General features: G+C 43.6%; 1 protein-coding gene across 5 annotated transcripts; it reads right to left on the bottom strand.

Moving 5' to 3' along the window:
* Positions 1 to 1133: 1133 nt before the first annotated feature.
* Positions 1134 to 15944, bottom strand: TDRKH (tudor and KH domain containing). 5 transcript variants are annotated; one of them, XM_019432936.2, is made up of 14 exons: positions 15865 to 15944; positions 9237 to 9385; positions 8178 to 8284; positions 6726 to 6915; positions 5871 to 6010; positions 5439 to 5763; positions 4236 to 4396; positions 3881 to 4053; positions 3594 to 3658; positions 3183 to 3334; positions 2619 to 2720; positions 2297 to 2393; positions 2037 to 2117; positions 1134 to 1855 (listed from the first exon to the last, which is right to left on the bottom strand). In XM_019432936.2, the coding sequence occupies exons 2-13, from the start codon at positions 9358 to 9360 to the stop codon at positions 2065 to 2067; spliced, it is 1689 nt and encodes a 562-aa protein (XP_019288481.1). In that variant the 5' UTR covers positions 9361 to 9385; positions 15865 to 15944; the 3' UTR covers positions 1134 to 1855; positions 2037 to 2064. The 5 variants fall into 5 exon arrangements, with proteins under 5 accessions (XP_019288481.1, XP_019288480.1, XP_053745434.1 ...); XM_019432935.2 differs by having other exon boundaries at positions 15827 to 15933; XM_053889459.1 differs by having other exon boundaries at positions 15870 to 15889.
* Between the last annotated feature and the right edge of the window lie 3429 nt (positions 15945 to 19373).

The following is a 19373-nucleotide window of genomic DNA, read 5'->3' as shown; positions in this document are numbered from 1 at the left end:
TGGGAAAACCCATGCGGTATATGGGTAGGCCTAATTACTAGGTTAAAAAAACAAAACCCTGCATAAAGCATCCTCATGTGCTAGTTTTAAGTTTTGTAGTTCATCTTACAGATCCTTAAAAAGCCCTCCCTGTCCTCAGAAAATTAAAAATAGATCTACCCTGTGATCCAGCAATAGCACTGCTAGGAATTTACCCAAGGGATACAGGAGTACTGATGCATAGGGCACTTGTACCCCAATGTTTATAGCAGCACTCTCAACAATAGCCAAATTATGGGAAGAGCCTAAATGTCCATCAACTGATGAATGGATAAAGAAATTGTGGTTTATATACACAATGGAGTACTACATGGCAATGAGAAAGAACGAAATATGGCCCTTTGTAGCAACGTGGATGGCACTGGAGAGTGTGATGCTAAGTGAAATAAACCATACAGAGAAAGACAGATACCATATGGTTTCACTCTTATGTGGATCCTGAGAAACTTAACAAAAACCCATGGGGGAGGGGAAGGAAAAAAAAAAAAAGAGGTTAGAGTGGGAGAGAGCCAAAGCATAAGAGACTCTTAAAAACTGAGAACAAACTGAGGGTTGATGGGGGGTGGGAGGGAGGGGAGTGTGGGTGATGGGTATTGAGGAGGGCACCTTTTGGGATGAGCACTGGGTGTTGTATGGGAACCAATTTGACAATAAATTTCATATATTGGAAAAAAAAAAGCCCTCCCTGTTCATCGGCCATTACCCCACCACTCGCATTACTACACACTTACACTTGCTGCCAAGTCCCTTTCACAGCTCTCACTGGCTGAATGCTACTGGCCACGATGCAGGGGTGCGTGAAGACATGGCCTCCCGGAAGGCTTACCGTAAGGTCATAGTGGAGACCTACCAGAACCCAGGCCTCTTCCAAATACCTAGTTTGGGTGGGGTCCTTATTCACAAAGCCCAAACCTAAACTGGTTTGGTTCTTAGTGAATGTTTAATTCTGAAATACCTTTAGGGAAAGGATAGGATCTGTGCATGGGATGGACACTCACTTCAAAGACGGGCCCTCCACGTAAGGTGTGTGACAAATTCCAGGACCCATAGTCCTGCTTCTACCTTGATTCAACCAACATTTAGTTTTAGATCATTTTCTTGAGAACTTTATTCATCAAAGAATCCCCCAAATGATTTAAACGGCTATGGAAGTTCTCTTTCACTTCATGGAGGTGTGTGTGTGTGTGTGTGTATACATATAGATACTACACTAGCACTTTAGAGTATTTCCTGAGCTGCCCTCTCTTTGTCTAACTTGTATTTTAACCAAAGTTAACAGGGAAATAGCTGGAGCACTGTTTCAAAAAACCTACCTCCAATAACATTTCAGCAGTTGAGGCTGGGAGGCAGTGTTCTCTTCCCATTTCCTGAGGCTTTTTAATATAATCATGTTGATTTGTGCCTGTGCCTCCCAACTCAACTGCGGTCTTTGAGCTAACCACTCAAAAACCTCCTTTAATTAACAGAGTCACCTGAGGAGGTGAGTCAGAAGTCTGCAGAATCATCACTTCCACTGACCAAAACCTGGCTGCTTTCCAGCCTCAAAAAGGACACAGCCTTGCATAAGCATACAATAATCGCCTGGCAGAGAGCAGCGGACCAGAGGCTGAGCAGCCTGGAAGCAAACTCGAAGAAGATGGGGTCGGGCAGGTGGAGAAGGGACATGTACTTGTCCTCTTCTCCACCCCACACTCTTTGTGGTAATCCAACAGAAGGAGAGCTTGCATTTGGTCCACAGCAAGCCAGATCATGTAGGTAATAGAGAAGGACTGCATAGATCCCTTTATCATAGGCTCCTCTCTCCAGGCACCAAATCCTGCCAAGACACAAACACATAGACACAAAAGTCTGAATAGGCTCAACCTGAGAACGAGTGAAACTGCAGGAAAACAGATGTAGAGTCATGCTAAGATGGGCTAGGGAAGGGAGGACAGAGCAAGCCCCGGCTGTCCCCCTGGTTACTTTCCTGTTGCTAGACAGAGGAGAGGTGTACTCACACGGCACAGCAGACGGCGTCAGCTGACTTCACAGTAAGTAGTCCTCTTCAAGATTATCATCACCAGACACAGAGGCAGCTTCTGCTTAGCAGAAAGGGGAGGAAGTTAGGCATGGCCACTGAGACTCAGGGAATACGGACTTCTTGGTGCCCTGTGGCCGCTTTTTAAGAGCTAAGTCTTAACACTGTCCCTAGTTTGGAGAGACTCACTGAAAACCAGTAATTCCCAAAGATGCTCTGGGGAGGAAATGCGGTTTGTACCTGACAAGCTGAGGCAGGACAGGGTATTTGCTATTTCTCCAGGGCTCTTCCTAGTCTCAGCGAGCATGCTGCCGAGAGAGACCTCTGTTTCTGTGGCCTGCAGGGATGAAGACGAGAGAAGAAGACTGTAGTGGCTGGTGGGAAAGGAGAGGCTGCCCTCTCATTTTGTCCTCAGGCTCTGGTTAAGGCAGTGGAGTCAGATAGCTGAGAGGAACAAGGACGCCCCCTTAGGAAAGCCCTCCATAGCACATCACGTGTGACCAGAAGCCCTCCCGTCTCCCGGGGCAGACTCGCCCCGGAGCAGCACATTACGTGTACTCACCACATCGTGCAACATGTCTGGGATGGCTCTGTTTTCTTCCATGTCTTCAGGAAGTTCAACTGCATATCCTTTACGAACTAATTCTAACCCGATATCAAGTTTCTAAGAAGAAAAATGCAAAGGGAATGATGTTCTCTGTAGAGAGGGGCATATCTGAGGAGCCAGGACAGCAGGGTTAGGAGTGATACTCGAAGTGATCCTTCAGGGGTGCCTGGGTGGCTCAGTCGGTTGAGCATCCGACTTCAGCTCAGGTCATGATCCTGTAGCTTGTGAGTTCAAGCCCCGTGTCGGGCTCTGTGCTGACGGCTCAGAGCCTGGAGCCTCTTCAGATTCTGTGTCTTTCTCTCTCTCTCTCTCTCTGCCCCTCCCCCGCTCACACTCTGTCTCTGTCTCTCAAAAATAAACAAACATTAAAAAAAAATTAAAGACATTCCTTCAGTAAGCAGGATCTTAGGAGGCAGGAATAATAGCAAATATCAGATAAGGGCTTCTGGGAAAGAAAAAGTGAATGAGGATATAAATATACTGACAAGACGGTGAGCCATGAGTGGACCCCAGTCGTACCTTCCCATTGCTAGTATCATATAAGTAAATCTTGGGCCAAGTTGAGATCCCAGTCTGGACATAGCTGGAGATCTTAGCCACCAGGGGCTTCCAGTCAGCACAGTGAGTGAGTCTGTCAAACTCATCCAAAGCTTCCTCTTCCCACTGTTCACCTGGCAAAAGATTGCAGGGAGAGCCTAAGAAGGGGTCCCTACTGATGGGATGAGATTATACCCACCTATTTCTACTCCAAAAGACACCTATGTCTGCCTGCCAGGCGTGTTCCTGGTTACTGCTTTCTACTGCTGGGAGGGAAAAGACAACTGAGTGCCCAGAACTCAAAAAGCCTGGGAATGTGAGAAATCCTGCCAAGTGCTATAAGGAAGTTATTTTATTTGGAGGCAAGGTCAATAGGTATTGTGACCAATTTACCTGAGGGGGCGATCCGTGCCAGACTACATTCTATTGCTTGAAATGGAAGACTTAGGAAGTCACTCCTAAAGGAAAGAAACTGAAATTAGAATCCCAGTGCCAGAAGGGCCTCTTACAAGGTCTGTGTTTCTAGACATCACCAATGAACCCAAGGGAGAAGATAATCATCTGCTCTCTGTCAGCAGGCTCTCTTCCCAACCCCCCAGTGATGAGTGCCAAGAGCACACCACCTGCGATGGCCAGGGCTGAGTTAACAGCTGGGACTCCACCCCGGCCTCCACACTGACCTGAGTGCCCGGAGGTCCTTCAGTGGGCAATCACCATTATCTCCAAAGTCAACGAAGTACAGGTCCAGGTTCCCATTCTCCAAAGTGCCAAGGACCCGAGCTCGGTACCAGGAGCCATTTGTAGGTAGAGGTGCTGCTACAATGTCTCCCACATGCACAGTCAAGTCTTCAGGCTGCACATGAGGAGGGGGATCAGGATTGGGAGAGTTAGGATGGGCAAGCTAAAAAACAGATAAGCAGTAAATACGAGGAGGAGAAAGAACAAGTAGTTGTTCCCTAGGAGAAAAAGAGAACACATCACAATAAAAAAGGCCCCCTTTTCATCAAACCCAACCCTGTCCCTACAGTAACTCACTAGACTGTTCTCATAGTGCTGGGTCATCTCACTGACAAGCTTATCCAGCTGCAGACTGCGGGAGCCAATGATCTGGATCCAGAAGTGGTTAGGGTGTTCAGAGGCAGACACGTAGACTTCCAGGAACTCATCGGCATGGAAACTGAAGTCAGGACTAGGGACTAAACACAGGGATGAGCAAGTTAAGCTACAGAATCCTCACCATCTAACTTGGTGACCATATTAAAACTATGGTTGAAATGGGGAGACTGGAGGTGCCTGGGTGGCTCAGTGGGTTGAGTATCCTATTCTTCATTTCAGCTCAGGTCATGATCCCAGGGTTGTGGGATCGAGCCCTGCATCAGGCTCCACACACAGCACGGGGCCTACTTAGGATTCTCTCTCCCTCTCCCTCTCTCTGCCCCTCTCCCCTGCTCGTGCTCTAAAATTTAAAAAAAAAAAAAAAGGCAGACTGCATCAGAAGCGAGAGTTACAAAAATAACCAAGTGGCTATCACCATTTAAAAAATGGCTGGAGGGACAACTGAATGATTCATATAAGAACATCCTGAAGAAAGGTGCTAAGCTGAGCTGTGTACCATTCTATGTAACTGAGTAATAAGTTTACACTTCTAGTCATCTGCCATGTATTCAAATCAGACATCAATTATAACTGCAACATGGACCAAAGGAAAGATGTGGGCCTGTTCCAGATCCTACTCTATCACGGACTCATTGTGTGACCCCCAAACAAGTCTATGAACCTCTTAGGGGGCCTGGTCTTCCCCGTCCATCCCCAAACCTACGCACAGAAGAGAATGCTCACAATCTTTTCATCCTCCTTGAATGGTGATGATTTTTAAAAGCAGTAATGAGATAAGCCAAAAAAAAAAAATCAGGCTGAGTATTTTTACTTAATAAATCCATTTAGAAATGAATACCATGTAAATTCAATTACTTGATATATTACTCAGACTAGTTTCCTGTGAACTAGTATATTTCACTAGTATATTATCATTCTCCATCACTAGTCTGGTTTGTGTTCCGAAAATTATTCATGTTTAGTAGTAACCCAAGTAAAATATCACCACACAAAAGGACATCTGTGAAGAGGCTCATAGGTGCAGTCAAGAAAACAAATTATTTTTACTGCTTCCTTTTTTGGGTTGTCTAAGCCAGTATTTCTACCTTCCATATGGTAAATGGGTTCCCATTTGTTACATACTTTCAAACATGGACATCTCTGGACTGGTCTGGGCTCCAGATTTCTGAAAGCTGTCCCCATTAGGTTTCTCCCAAGCACCTTCTGGCCCTTCGACAGCCATGTCACCGCCTCCTTTTCGGGGAGGAACTCTCAGTGGTGTAGCCGGCTCTGGCCCGGCACCAGTATCAGTGCTCTTCCACAAAGCTGGCTCTCCAGCTCCACCAGACTCTATCACTTCCTCTCTTCTTACACTGATTGGCTGCTTGCGTGGGACTCTGGTTTCTGCAGAATGAGCAATTCTCTTCCGAAGTTCTTCATCTTCTGAAACTTTCTCTAGTATCAAATGCTGTGGAAAATAAGAGAGGAGATCGATTTGGCCACATATTTTGACCCAGGGTGGAGTAAAGGATTCTTCTCATTCTTAGACACAATTCAAGTCTACTAACTACTTGCCTTGGCTGCTGCCACTTCCTTCTGTGTTCCTGAGATTTTTATAAGCCTTGATAGTAGTAGCGTCCCCTCTGATTCTTTGTCACAGGTAATTTTGGCTCCAGAGGCTTTACAGATAGAACGAATTGTCTCACCACCCCTCCCTGCATTGAAAAACACATAAAAACCTGTCCTTCCCTCTTGGCCAGCTTTAACCACTAGAAAAATCACTATTTTGTATATACTAGGAGAGTCTGTTCTTATTTTCAAAGTGAACAGAATGTAAGATATTGACTAGAAAGCAGGAACTATTGCAATCCTTACTATATGAAGGGGAACAGGGACAATCTTCTCTTTCTGCTTTACTTAAACTCTAAACATTTAGTGTACTTCACGTCATTCCCATTTTTTGGCCACTCAGCACACTTTATATCTGCACTTTATTAGAAGATATCCTACACAGTGTGAGAGGCACTGAGGCAAGAATGGACAATTCTCTGCCTCTAGGAGTAGCATAAGGACTGCTCTAGGGGAAGGCATAGCAGGTGCTCTCTGGAAGAGCACGGTCTTGAAAGATCTGGGATAAATATGAGCAGGCTTAGCTCTCCTTTAAAAATCTATTGTGAGGTAAATACATTTACCTGAACCCTTCCAGAGCCTATTTGTAAAGTTCAGACCATATAGCTTCTTGGGGTAATGGGGTTTGGGTTTACCACTGCTTCTGTAAAAATGTACAGCTCTGGTCTCAATGTCCCTGTCTCCCCATGCTCCCTCAGGAAGGTGATGGGGAAGAAGGCCAGGAAAAACCCTTGGGAAGGTATGAAAGGAAGGCAAAGGTGAAAGAAAAAGGAAACAGCAGAAGAAGCTGTCCAGTGGTACCTATGATCCTGCCCACGGATCTCTGTGGAACAGAAAGCTGCTCAGACACAGGGGTATTCTCTGTCAGGATCTGATGGATGGCTGCTTTGGCCTTGCACACCTGCACAGGAAACCCACTGATAAGCAGCACCCGTTCATCGCCTACATCCTCTGTGTCCACATCAATCCGAGCACCTGTCTGTTTCCGCAGCTGCAGAGAAAAGGATACGTGGCAGTCCGCTCTGGAATAGCTCCCATTTGGGTCAGCTAGGTACACTTTCAACTTAACCCTGGAAGTAGATGGAACTGGACAGTTATCAGTTAAATCAAGATGCTATAAGCTGTCCTCAACTATCTGTACTGATGAAAGGCGATTAGTGACAAAGGTAACCCCAAATAATAGTTCATTCAAAACAGTTTCTCTTTATATTTTTTTAAAAATTTTTAAATGCTTATTTATTTTTGAGAGAGTGTGCACGAGTGCAAATGGGAGAGGAGCAGAGAGAGAGGGAGACACAGAATCTGAAGCAGGCTCCAGGCTCTAAGGTGTCAAGCACAGAGTCCGATGCAGGGCTTGAACTAACCAAACTGCAAGATCATGACCTGAGCCGAAGTCAGAAGCTTAACCAATTAAGCTTCTAACTAACTAACCAGGCGCCACTCTCTTTGTATTTAGAACCCTCTTTCCCTCTCATTTTATTTGGATCAGAGAGTCAAATATTTTGTTTTCTTAACAAACTGAATAGATAATAAGAACAATTAGGCCAATTCAATATTTACTATCAATTAATGAGAGCTAATTAATTCCACAGTAGAAAAGAATGGTTCAGATTGCACCAAGTTTAGAATCACACAATCAAAAATTCCCATTTCAGGGCATCTGGGTTGCTCAGTTGAGTGTCCGATTTTAGCTTAGGTCATGATCTCATGGTCAGTCTCTGTGCTGACAGCTCGGAACCTGGAGCCTGCTTCAGATTCTGTGTCTCTCTCTCTCTGCCCCCTCCTGCTCGCACTCTGTCTCTCAAAAGTAAATAAACATTAAAAAAAAAAAATTCAAGAGCACCTGGGTAGCTCAGCCAGTTAAGTGTCTTGACTTCGGCTCAGATCATGCTCTCCCATTTTGTGAGTTCGAGCCCCACAGCAGGCTCTCTGCTGTCAGCGCAGAGCCCACTTAGGATCTGCTGTTCCCCTCTCTGCTGCTCCCCTGCTCACGCGTGCATGCTCACTCTCTCTGCCTCTCTAAAATAAACATTAAAAAAATACCCATTTCAAGCTAAGTCATGCATGCTCTGGGGAGAAGTACTCTTCTTTAGAAGGAAAAGAGCACGGTTAGCTAAATGTTCCTTTATTTATTTCTTTTAAAGACCTACATAGTGCAGGTGGCTTTTGTGGGATGGGGGCAGAGGAGGGAAGCAAGAAGTTATTAAGCAGAATCAATCCCTGGGAAAGCCAATTGCTTGCTTACACACTTACCTGTTTAATATTGGCTCCTTGCCGGCCAATGATGAGCTTTACAGCCTCCTGGGGAACTCGCATCTCTATTTCGATGTCGTCCTCCCCAACAAATGTCAACCGTTCTTCTGCATAGATCATGGCTCATCAGATCAGACTCAGATAGCATCCAAGTACCCCAGCCCTCCCCTGAAACTAGGTGTCAAAGAGACTGATCCACAAGACAGACTAAGGATCTCAACCATAATGACAAAGAAAAGTAGCACCTGAGTAGGAATTAGAGGGCCCCAGAAGATAGGCATTGTCTCTGGGATACTGTTTCAGATGCTAAAATGGGAAAAGCATTTGGCTCTGCAAGAAAGGGGTGCTGGATTTTGGGTAAGCTGTGTCTCCCAAGATAGGACTCCTGGAGAAGAACAAAGGCTAAATTGCCCAATGAATACACTGGGCTCAGAACTTCTGCTTGTACCTAAATCCTTTCTCTAGGTTCAGCCTGTGTGGAAGCTAGACCCCATGGTTAGCTTTCTAACAACTAAATGCAAAAAGCATATAAAAAAGATAAGAGTATATGCGCCTGGGAGGCTCAGTTGGTTAAATGTCTGACTTCGGCTCAGGTCATGATCTTATGGTTCGTGGGTTCGAGCCCCATGTTGGGCTCTGAGCTGACAGCTCAGAGCCTGGAGCCTGCTGCAGATTCTGTCTCTCTCGCTCTCTGCTCCTCCCCCGCTTGTGTGCACATGCTCTCTCTCTCAAAAATAAACATTAAAAAAAAAAAAACTATTGTAAAAAAAGAGATTATACTCTTTACTATCTATAGATAAAAAAGAAAAAGAACCCATTGCAGTGCTGCTGTTGCTGAAGGGAAAAGAGAATAGAATTAGGAGTTCTTCATTCCACAGACTAGCTTCACATTAAGAACATAGAAAAGAAGAAACCAAACAGTTTCAAAGACCCCCTCAAAGAAAGCCAATTACATCCCAATAGACATACCCAGTCCAACAAGGAAAATTTTCATTTCAATTTAACAAGGCCAGAGCACAGCCTGAACATTTCCATATTTACAGCCGGGGGTCCACCTACCTCTGCTCTCCCTGTACCTGCGGTATAGGATATAGGCAACTGTTGCACTGGCTGGGATCCCGAGGCCCAGCGCTATTTTCTGAATAGTGGACAAACTTGTCCAAGAAGTTCGTTCAGTGGACATTTTCTGCTGTATTCTGACTTACATCCTGAAATAAGCAAATGAGGGAAAAGAAGCAATTTCATCCCAACCTTTACGACTGGCAGAGAAGCATGGGAACATATGACAATATTATTGAAAAGAATACTACTTCAATATTATTGAAAAGAATACTGCCTACCTTCCCATATCAAGAGCTTGAGCAGTATCAAAATCTTTTTTTCCCAAAATCTATTTCATGTAAAAAGGTCTCGGTATTTTTTAAAAGTTGCTAAGGGACATACACAACAGAGGCATACTTCATTCCTTCCCCCCTCCTAGGGAGAACTATACGTTGATCACGACTTTATAGGACAAAGGAATAAAAAAAATATTATATGAATCAAACATTACAAAAATACGCCTTTAAATTTCACATCAGACTGCTTCAAATTCCTTATCTGTGCTCTTCCATGTCTCTAGGCCTTTCCAGAAGCTGTTGTCTCTGCAAGGAATAGCTTTCTAGGCCTTTCAGGCTCTCCTCCCTTCGACTTCTAGACTCCGCTGCTTCCACTTCATTTTCTTCTTTTATCTATACTCCTGATTTCTAGTCATTCCTCAGCTAACACTGGAAGGAGGTCTGCCCTACTCCTTTACCGAAACGACAACCTCCCAGGTAGCCAACAGAGATGGCACGTATAAGCCCTACCTAATCTCCCCTATGTGCCCTTCTTCTCTTGGCTTCTCCTTCTCTTGCCCTGGAGGTGCCTTTGTGGTTTTGGTCTTGTTTTCCTGTGGCCTCTATCCACTGCTACTGTCACTCTGCTGTCTTTGGGCAATTTCATCCACACCTGCAGCCTCAACTACTACCTATATGCTAGTAACTCCAACAACACGGCACCTGATTCAGAAGCTCATTGAATCTCATTCAGACCACTGCAACAGCCTTCTTGCTTAGTCTGACTCTGTACCTTCATTTTGCTGCCTAGCTAATCTTAACATCTTCACTATATTTCCTTATTCTCTAGTCTTTCTCACCCTCCCAGGCAATTCATACGGTCTCTTCTCAAGCCTCTAGTGCCTCCTTCTCCATCCTCACTCTCAAATCATGTTCTCTTCACTTCCTACGCCACTGAGAAAGTAGAGCATTCAGAGAAAACATTAGCCAAGTTCCACCACATTTACCCACCTACTTCTACCTATGCCCAAATCCCTACCTTCTCTCCTGTGACCATGGATGAACCATTTCTGTTCTGGGCACTGAAGTCTCTCATAAAAGTGTCGCTCTCCTTCCTTCTCATACATTAAGGTTTTCCTCTCTACTGGATCTTTCCATCAGCAAACATACCACTGTTTCTAGTTTCTTTAAAACTCTTGATTCTACTTATTCCTCCAAATACTTCTCATTTCTTCCCTTCCTTTTACAGGAAAACTCACAAGTGCCAATACTTCTGTGCTCAATTTCTCTTCTTGAACCCACTCCTGCTGCTCTTGCCAAGGTCACCAGTGACATCACATTGCTAAGGTCTTCACTCTACCTGCCCTTGCCCCCACATCTGGCACAGCTGGGGATTCCCACTGCTCGGAGACCCTTTCTTCACTTGGCTTCCATGACAGCACTCTCCTGGTTTTTCTTTCTCCTTTCTGGCTGTTCTATTAGTCAGTTTCCTTCTCCTTCTTGTAACCTCTAAATATTGCAGTGCCCCAGGGCTCTGTCCTTTGCCCTCTCCTCTCCTCACTTCCTTGGTGATCTTGCCAAATTTCATTCACAGCTTGGCTTTAAATCCCATCTACGCTGAGAACTCCCAAATTCATAGATCCAATTAGGACCATTCTCCTGAACTCCAGGTTTGTATACGTAAATGTCTGGGAGACAACATCTCCACTGGATGTCTAATAGGCATCTCAAACTCAAACTCAACAGGTGCAACACTTTTCTGTAGTATTGGCTGACTCAGTAAATGGCAACTCCATTCTTTTGCTCGGGTTACCCTCAAATAGCACCTCCAGGCTATCAGCAAATCCTATTCATTCTACCTTCAAATTATCCAGAATCTGACATTTTACCACTCCACTGCTATGACCATCATTTGCTTTAAACATCACTATCTCTTGCCCAAATTATCGCAATGAATTATATCCCAGCATTTGCCATTGTCCAGTTTATTCTCAACAGCTGGAATAAGTCAGATAATGTTGCTCTTCCACTGAAAACCTTCCAGTGGTTTTCAATCTCACTATGATTCTAAGCCAAAGTTATTATAATGACTTGCGAGGTCTTCGTTTTGATTGTATATCCACTGGAATGTAAATTCTATAGGGCAGGAATGTTTTCATTCTTCAGTGCCTAGCACACAGTAGCCAGTCAATAATCATTTGTTGAATGAATAAACTTCAACGACTGTTGCTTTCATGAAAAGTCATTAATGGCATGAAAGTTCTTTATCATCTGATCTCTGCCTACTACCTTCGCAGCCTTCTTTTCTAACCCCACTGCTACTAGGGGAAAAGGACATGCTCTCCTGTATATCCTTACTTTGACCCATGTGTCACTTCACTTGTCTTCCTTATACTCCCTAGCCCATCTGATCTCCCTGGCAAAACCCTACTCCTTCCTCAAGTCTCAGCTCGACTGGTACACTCCTTCTAAGGCCTGTAGGATTTCCCCTGGCTGGCTTAGGGTTTCTTCTTAGTTCATGCTGCCCCGTAAATGGTACTTCCCTGATGGCACTTGTTCACACTGTATGCAACTGTGTATCTGTTATGCCTGTGTCTTCTAGACTAATGGATTCAGCAGTGCCATTCAACCACATTTATTAAGCACTTCTATGTGCTAAATGCTATTGTGGCACTAAGGATGACAAAGATGAAGAGATAAATGTACTGAGTAGCTACTATGCCACTAGGCCCTTTCCATACATTATTTTAATTGATCTTCATGCAATCCTATAAGGTAGGAAGGAGTATATATGCTTAGAGAGGTCACCTAATCTCTTACCCAGAGTCTGGGGTATTATTTGGATATTAAGAACCTTACAAAGTAACTTTAGGAGCTCCTCCCCCTTTTCTTTCACATAAACTTTCAGCAGAACAGTACTTGGGTGTCTTTGGCAATTCAAAATTAACAAATACTTGTTTAACACTGAAAACACTGTAGCTGGTAAAAAACTAAAGACAGTGTCTATTTCCAGGTAGTACAATCTAGTATAACACAGCATGGCTTTTAATGAAACTTGCCTTAAAATGAGTGAGGAAATATAATTTATGCTATGATTTGCCTCCAGGTAAAAAATTCAACCCAAATGATTATAATATCCAAGAAAATAACGTGGTTTTTTTTTTTACCTTAAAAAAACTAGTTGTATCGTAGGAAGGCTAAACACTCGTTAATAAAAGACCTACTTAGGAATAAAACTTTGGTTTTAAATGTGCTTTTCCTGAAAGCCTTTCAGGAAGAGTGAAGGAAAAGAGAAGTCTTCGCACAGAAATCTCCTTCCAAGGAGCAGAGAAAAGTCATGTCAAGACCGCGGGTGGATTTCCTACTATTAAACAGAGGACCGAATTTTTGCATGTGGCCTCATAGAGCTTTACTGACCAGCAGAAATAAAGTTCTTTAAACAACCACCAGAAGTTTGCCAGATCTATGTTTTCAACCAACAGTTTTAAACAAATTTAATTCACTCTCTTGCCTACTCATGCCCTGAAGAGAAAAAACCTTGTATGACCTGGGTGAGTGACCCTTTTCGAGTGTCTTGTTATTCCAGGCAATTATTTAGTAAGTAGGTCCAATATATATAGTATATCACTTGGAGATTCAGTACAGACATGAGGGAATTTTTTTTCTTTAGTGGGTAGGAAGAATGGAGTTTACTATGGGTTTGAGTTAGGAGATCCCTTTCCTAACTGAATTAAAAAAAATTTTTTTTTTTTCCCTAGGCTGTAAATAGACCCTTTCACTGCTCTCTATAAAAGTTTGGGTGGGATCATATTTGCATATACTAAAAGAAAGGAAACAAACTGTTTCACAAGAATTTTTGCTTACATTCTTGAGTTTTTGAACCTCAAACTATTTTCTTATATTACGAGATGGTTTATTCTGGGTAATTGGAAAAGATTCACCTTCTTTTATCTAGTGGTTACTGCATGTATTTTCTCATACAGTCTCTAAAGTGCAAAGCTTGTCTTCACTATTAATGTGCCTCACTGAAAGAGTGCTGGCTCCTTGTTATGGGCTGAACATGCTGGGGACACAAGCAGGAATAAGAATTCTTGCCCTGAAATAAAGTCTAGGAGGAAAGATAAACACCAAAACAACTAATTACAGGCAATGCAAAGACAATATAAATACTTGGTTAATGGAGCAGCCTGGAGGAGCGAGAACTTAAATTGTTTTTTAGATGGCACAGAGTTGAAAACCACTTCATTAAAATACGAATTTATCTTCTGCATTCAAACCAATAAACATTGAGTATCCAACGTGTACTTGGCCCTGGGGATACAACAGTCCAGACAGACTTGGTAGCTCCTTCACAGGACTTCCTATTAGGCAGGGAAGGTTTTATCTTGACAAGCAGGAGTCTGTAGGTGTTGAAGGTTTTGGGAAACAAATCTAGGCCTGTGAACCAGAGCAGTAACTTAATCTCCACTGGAGTGCTGTCTGCCTTTTAACACCACTTTTCTGGCTATAATTCATGCCTAAAAAAAAAAAAAAAATCACAGAATTTTGGAATTGGAAGGACCAAAGAGATGATCTGATTCTACTAATAATGTTCCCACTGGGGAAACCAAGGCCCAGGGAAATGAAGAGATTTCCCTAAGGTTACACAGTTAGTCATTTCCATACAATGCGGTATGCAAAGTGGTTGGAAGACCAGTCACAATGGCACCTCTTTAAGGAGACTCAAACAAAACAAAACAAAACAAAACAAAACAAAACCCCAACAGCATTTCCCCTCCAATTCAGAAACTATCAAGATCAAGGCAAAAATATATGATATTCCTCTGGCTCTGCAGCCAAACCCCCCTTAATCCCGAACTTCTGTGCTTGGGGTTTTATCACTATGGGCTTCCACAGTTCTCCAAACATCCCTTCATAACACATGCATTGCTTGCAATTCTTGACTAATGACAGTCTACAGGAGAATGAATTGAAGGCAGCAACTGTGGGGGTAGGGAGACCAATTCACAGGCTAGTCCAGGTGTTAATGATGGAGACGGAGAGTAGTTTTGACAGGTAGAATACACAAGACCTAGCAGGGAAAGGTTAGAGGGTGAGCCAGGGAGCTATCAGGTTTTTCATTTGAGCACCTGGTAGATGTAGTGTTTGAGAGAGAATGTTAATGATCTGGTGGTGGAAGGAATGTGCGTGATGGGAAGATGAATGTCTGCGACCAGGATAAATTTATTGCACGGCTTTTCTTTGAATCCAAAGCTAATTTCCACTTAACTCCTTTTCACATATTACAAATGAAGTTTGCGCTAATTGAGTTACCGGTCTCAAAGAAGGAGTATCTACTTGATTAATCAAGTATGATTTTATTTATAATATACATATTTCATACGGTGTCTCTTTAAGTGGTAAATAACACGACACCAACGGAGATGTAACTGTATGTACTGAATGCCAGCTTGTGTTTGATTTTAGGACTTCAAAAATGAATGTGAAAAGGAGGTTTGGAACTGAGAACCATAGTTCCCAGGGGAAGCAGAGTGAAGAGGAGGAGACATGTGGCTCATTTCAAGGGAAGAAATTCAACTAAATAATGGTTTTCAGTAAATACTGATTTTGAAATTTGACATTTACATGAAACAGTTGCTAACTACCTGATATGCATAACTATGGCTTACTTTTACATTATCATTTCAAAAACATCGTTAGCAAATCACTGCAAGCTCCACGGGAGCGGGGGGGGGGGGGGGGGGGTAGATTTCTCATCCCCAGTATCTCCTGATAACCAGAACCTACAAAGTGGCTAAAACACGGAGACAGGCTTGTGGAACTGAAACAGCTCAGTTTTCCCATCCTTGCTATATTTATCTTTAACTAGTGAGTGGGGGGGGGGGGGGGGGGGGGAAAGCATCAACCCACTTCAAGCTGTGAAAAGAGTAAAAATTTAACCTTTGACACGGGAGTCTTCAGCATTAGTAAGGAGGGAAACTGGAAAAACAAACAAAAACCCCTATTTATTATTTTCTGACAACTGGAAACAGTCATCCTATTAGAGATAAAGAAAACACTGGAGAAAAATCAAAGGCAAACCGATAAACTGATGGCGGTTCTCAGTGTCAAAAAAGACCAAAAACACCAGTCTTGGAGTCCAAACTGGCCTGGGGGTTCGTGGTGGGGCCAGAGCACTTCTTTGGATTCTGTTAGTAGCCCCGGGGTTCCGCTGACCACGCCCTCGGACGCCTCCCTTCGCTCGGCCCCACTTTCCCGCCTGCTTGTGGCCCGGGCACCCCAGGCTCAGCCTCTCGCACTCCCCAAGCCTCCGCGCCGCGTCCCCGCCTTTACCGCTCCTCGACTCAGCCGTCGCGCGCTTCGCTTCGCACCTCACCCCAGCGGCCGTCACCTCCTCCCTCTCGCACCGCGACTCCAAGCCCCGCCTGCCCCGCTTCAGCCGCCTCTTCCCCACCCCCGCAGCCCGCCTGCACCAATCAACGCCCGGCTCACAGTCCGACCAATCGCCTGCCGAGCCGCAACCAATCCTTCAGCGGGCTGCCCCTGAGCGACGGGGCTGCTGCCTGCTCAGACCCAATTACCCGGATGGAATTCAAAGCCGGCCACCGCGTCAGCCAATTGGAGCCCGGGAAACCAGACGTTGTTAATTGAGATTGCACCTGCTGAGAATTAAACAGCCAATTAGAGGCTTCAAGGAATCCTTCCAGGCTCCCTCTAGGCCAATTACCGAAGAAGCTTCCACCTCCCCTAACCTCGGAGAAAATCAGCGCTCCCGAAGCTGGGACCGAAGTGCGAGAGCGTGGAATCACTCATGTGTGTCATCGTTCGCAAAAAATTAGTGCCTTTGTGCAGAGCCAGTGTCACTCCACAGCCCAGTGACCATGGAGAAAGCAGCCTTATGATGGGTGATGCTCTGCCACTTGTTTCCTCTGCGATCTTTTGCCTTGATTGGTCCTATATCTACTGTGGCAGTGACTCAGGTGGTATGGGAAACATTTTTGGGGGAAAACCTAAAACAGGCGGCGTAGAGTTGGAGAGGTTGAGGGGAAGGAGCTACGCGGAGGAGTGAAGAGACGATGTGGACGGACAAGGCAGCAGGAGAGATGGAGAGGAACCCGAGTTCGAGCGCCCCGTGGTAAGGGAGCTGCGGGTGGTGCCGGCGTCAGGGGTTCCCCTTTCCCTAGGGATGGAGGGGAACGGGTCGGGGGATCAGCGCAAACGCACAAGCCGGGGGTCATTTCTCGGGGGGGAGGGGCGTAGTTTTCTTTGGAAGCGGGCATTCCAGCCGCGGTCCAGGGCCCTCAACCGTTAAGGACGGTTGGGCCCTACTACCGCCTCTGCGCAAGCCTCGCAAGCCGGACCCTGCACCCCACCCCTCCCCGCTCCGCACCCGGGCTCACCCTGGGACGCTGGGTTGGGCGCTCCTGGTAACGCGCGGAGGGCTTTTGCTTTAGCTTCTATTGCTGTGCCGGGCACACGATAAGCACTCTGAATGTTTAATGAACGCGAGATTGTCTCTTTGGTGAACTAAAGCGATCTATGCCTTGGGGCCTCAGGTTTTCGTTTTGTATTAATTTTTTAAATGTGTATTTTGAATAAGTAATACACATTCTACAAAATTCGTAAGCATAACGGGTGATTACAGTGAATACCGTCTCCTTTCCCTCAAGAGGCAACCAGTTTTACCAGATTCTTGTAAAATTTTCACGAGATATTCTATAGTAAATATATACATATTTTATGTATTTATATATATTTATTACTCAGTCGATAACTTACTGTCCATACTGTTTTTGCAATTTCCTTTTATGTAGCCTAGATAGCTTACCATAGTAGCACATGTATTTGCTTCATAGTATGTTTCACGGTAAGCCTAAGGGATGTATTAACATATGTTTAGTCAATCCTTTCACATGTTGATGCCAAATATATGTCATTTGGCTCTTGTATATCTGTATAATAAATGCTTAGGACTGCAAATACTAGGTCAAAGAAATGTGTGCATTGTTTTTTAATTGGATAGATATAATTTTGCAAAATCCCTCCCTTGCAAAGACTCTTCTCATTTTCGTTCCATCGGCAATGTTTGAAAAAAAAAAATTGGTAAGTATAGTATGTATTGCCAAACTGCCTTCCACAGAAGCTTTAAATTCTCTCTCCCATCAGCAGTGTATGCAAGGGACCTGTTTGATAACGTATACTTTCTGATTTTTGACAGTCTCGTAGTGTAAATGTTATTTCATTGTAATTTTAATTTCCATTTCTTTTAAGTCAGGTTGAACATCTTTTAATGTTTTAAGTGGCTGTTGTATTTTGTTGGTAAATTGTTCATATACTTTGTTCATATTTGTATTGGTTATTTTGTCTTAATATTTGCTCCTTGTTGGTATATAAGTTAAAAATGGTTTTCCCTTTTCTCAGTTTGTCCTATGTCTTTTTACTTTTGCTTATGGTGGTAGTTTTGTTGTGCAAATCTTTTTTATTTTTTATGTATTTGAATTTGTCACCATTTTATTTTTTATATAATTTTTTAAATGTTTATTTTTGAGAGAGAGAGAAAGGAAGGGAGGGGCAGAGAGAGAGGGAAACACAGAATCTGAAACAGAGCCTGATTCGGGGCTCGAACATCAGGAACCACGAGATCATGACCTGAGCCAAAGTGGGGGGCTTAACCCACTGAGCCACCCAGGCACCCCAAATTTGTCACCATTTAAAAAATAACTTCTGGGTTTCCTATGATATTTAGAAAAATCTCCCACTAAGATTATTAAGAAATTCTATGTTTTTTATTTTTTCAGTTTTTATTTCACTTTTTTTTTTTTTTTTTTTTTGAGAGCACATGTGTACATTTGCGGGGCGGGGTTGGAGGAGGCAGAGGGAGAGGGAGAATCTTAAAACAGGCTCCCAATATGGGGCTTAATCTGGCAACCATGAGATCATGACCTGAGCCAAAACCAAGAATCCTAGGCTTAACTGACTGAACCACCCAGGTGCCCCAGAAATTCTCCTATGTGTGTGTGTTTTTAAAAATACTTTAATAGTGTCTTTTTGTATATGTAAATATTCTCCTGGAATTTATTTTGGTGTAAAAGTGTGAGATAGAGATCCAACAACTTTGTTTTATCCATTCCTACTTATTGAATAAACCCATATTTCCTCCATTATTTTTGAATGCTACCTTTATAAGACCCAATTGCCTGAATTGTATTCAGACCTGTTTCTGGACTTTTCATGTTCCATTGATCTGTCTATTCACATTGTAATTCCATACTGTTTTAAAAAATTAATGTACTTTATGTGTTTTTTCAACACAACTTTAAAAAGTGATGTACATGGGGCATCTGGGTGGCTTAGTCAGTTAAGCGTCCAATTTTGGCTCAGGCCATGATGGCTCAGGTGGGGGAGTTCGAGCCCAGAACCTGGAGCCTGCTTCTGATTCTGTGTCTCCCTCTGTCTCTGCCCCTCCCCCGCTCATTCTCTCTCCGTCTCAATCTCTCTCTCTCAAAAATAAATAAACATTAAAAAAAATAAAAAAACTAATGTACAATATACAAACAGAAAAGTGCACAGATGAAAAGAATACATCTTGATGAATTTTCAGAAATGTAACCAACACCCAGGTCAAGAAACAGAACATTACCACTGTACCCAAAACCACTCTACACAAGGGGGTAGTCATACTCCCCTCAAGGGTAAACCACTCTTCTGACTTCTAATGGCACAAACTAGTTTTGCCTGTTTTTGTTTTTTTATATAAAGAGAATCACACGGTATGTACTTTCTTGGGGTCTGGCTTTTTTTGTTTGACATTATTTTTGTGAGATTCAGCCATATTGTTGTGTGTAGTTTAAAACAATTTTTTTCATGTTTTATTTATTTT

Source organism: Panthera pardus, unplaced genomic scaffold (genome assembly GCF_024362965.1).
Source record: "Panthera pardus isolate Hobbes unplaced genomic scaffold, ASM2436296v1 HiC_scaffold_11, whole genome shotgun sequence".
Lineage (NCBI taxonomy): Eukaryota > Metazoa > Chordata > Mammalia > Carnivora > Felidae > Panthera > Panthera pardus.
This window is presented reverse-complemented; position numbering and strand designations above follow the sequence as displayed.

What these genes read in the sequence shown, in the direction of transcription:
- TDRKH (XM_019432936.2), bottom strand. Translation starts at nt 9,360, where the DNA reads ATGTCCACTGAACGAACTTCTTGGACAAGTTTGTCCACTATTCAGAAA. An exon ending in AGCACTATGAGAACAGTCTA is followed by an intron (nt 4,054 to 4,235) that starts GTGAGTTACTGT and finishes CCTCATGTGCAG; the next exon opens with CCTGAAGACTTGACTGTGCA. An exon ending in ATGATACTAGCAATGGGAAG is followed by an intron (nt 2,721 to 3,182) that starts GTACGACTGGGG and finishes TTTTCTTCTTAG; the next exon opens with AAACTTGATATCGGGTTAGA.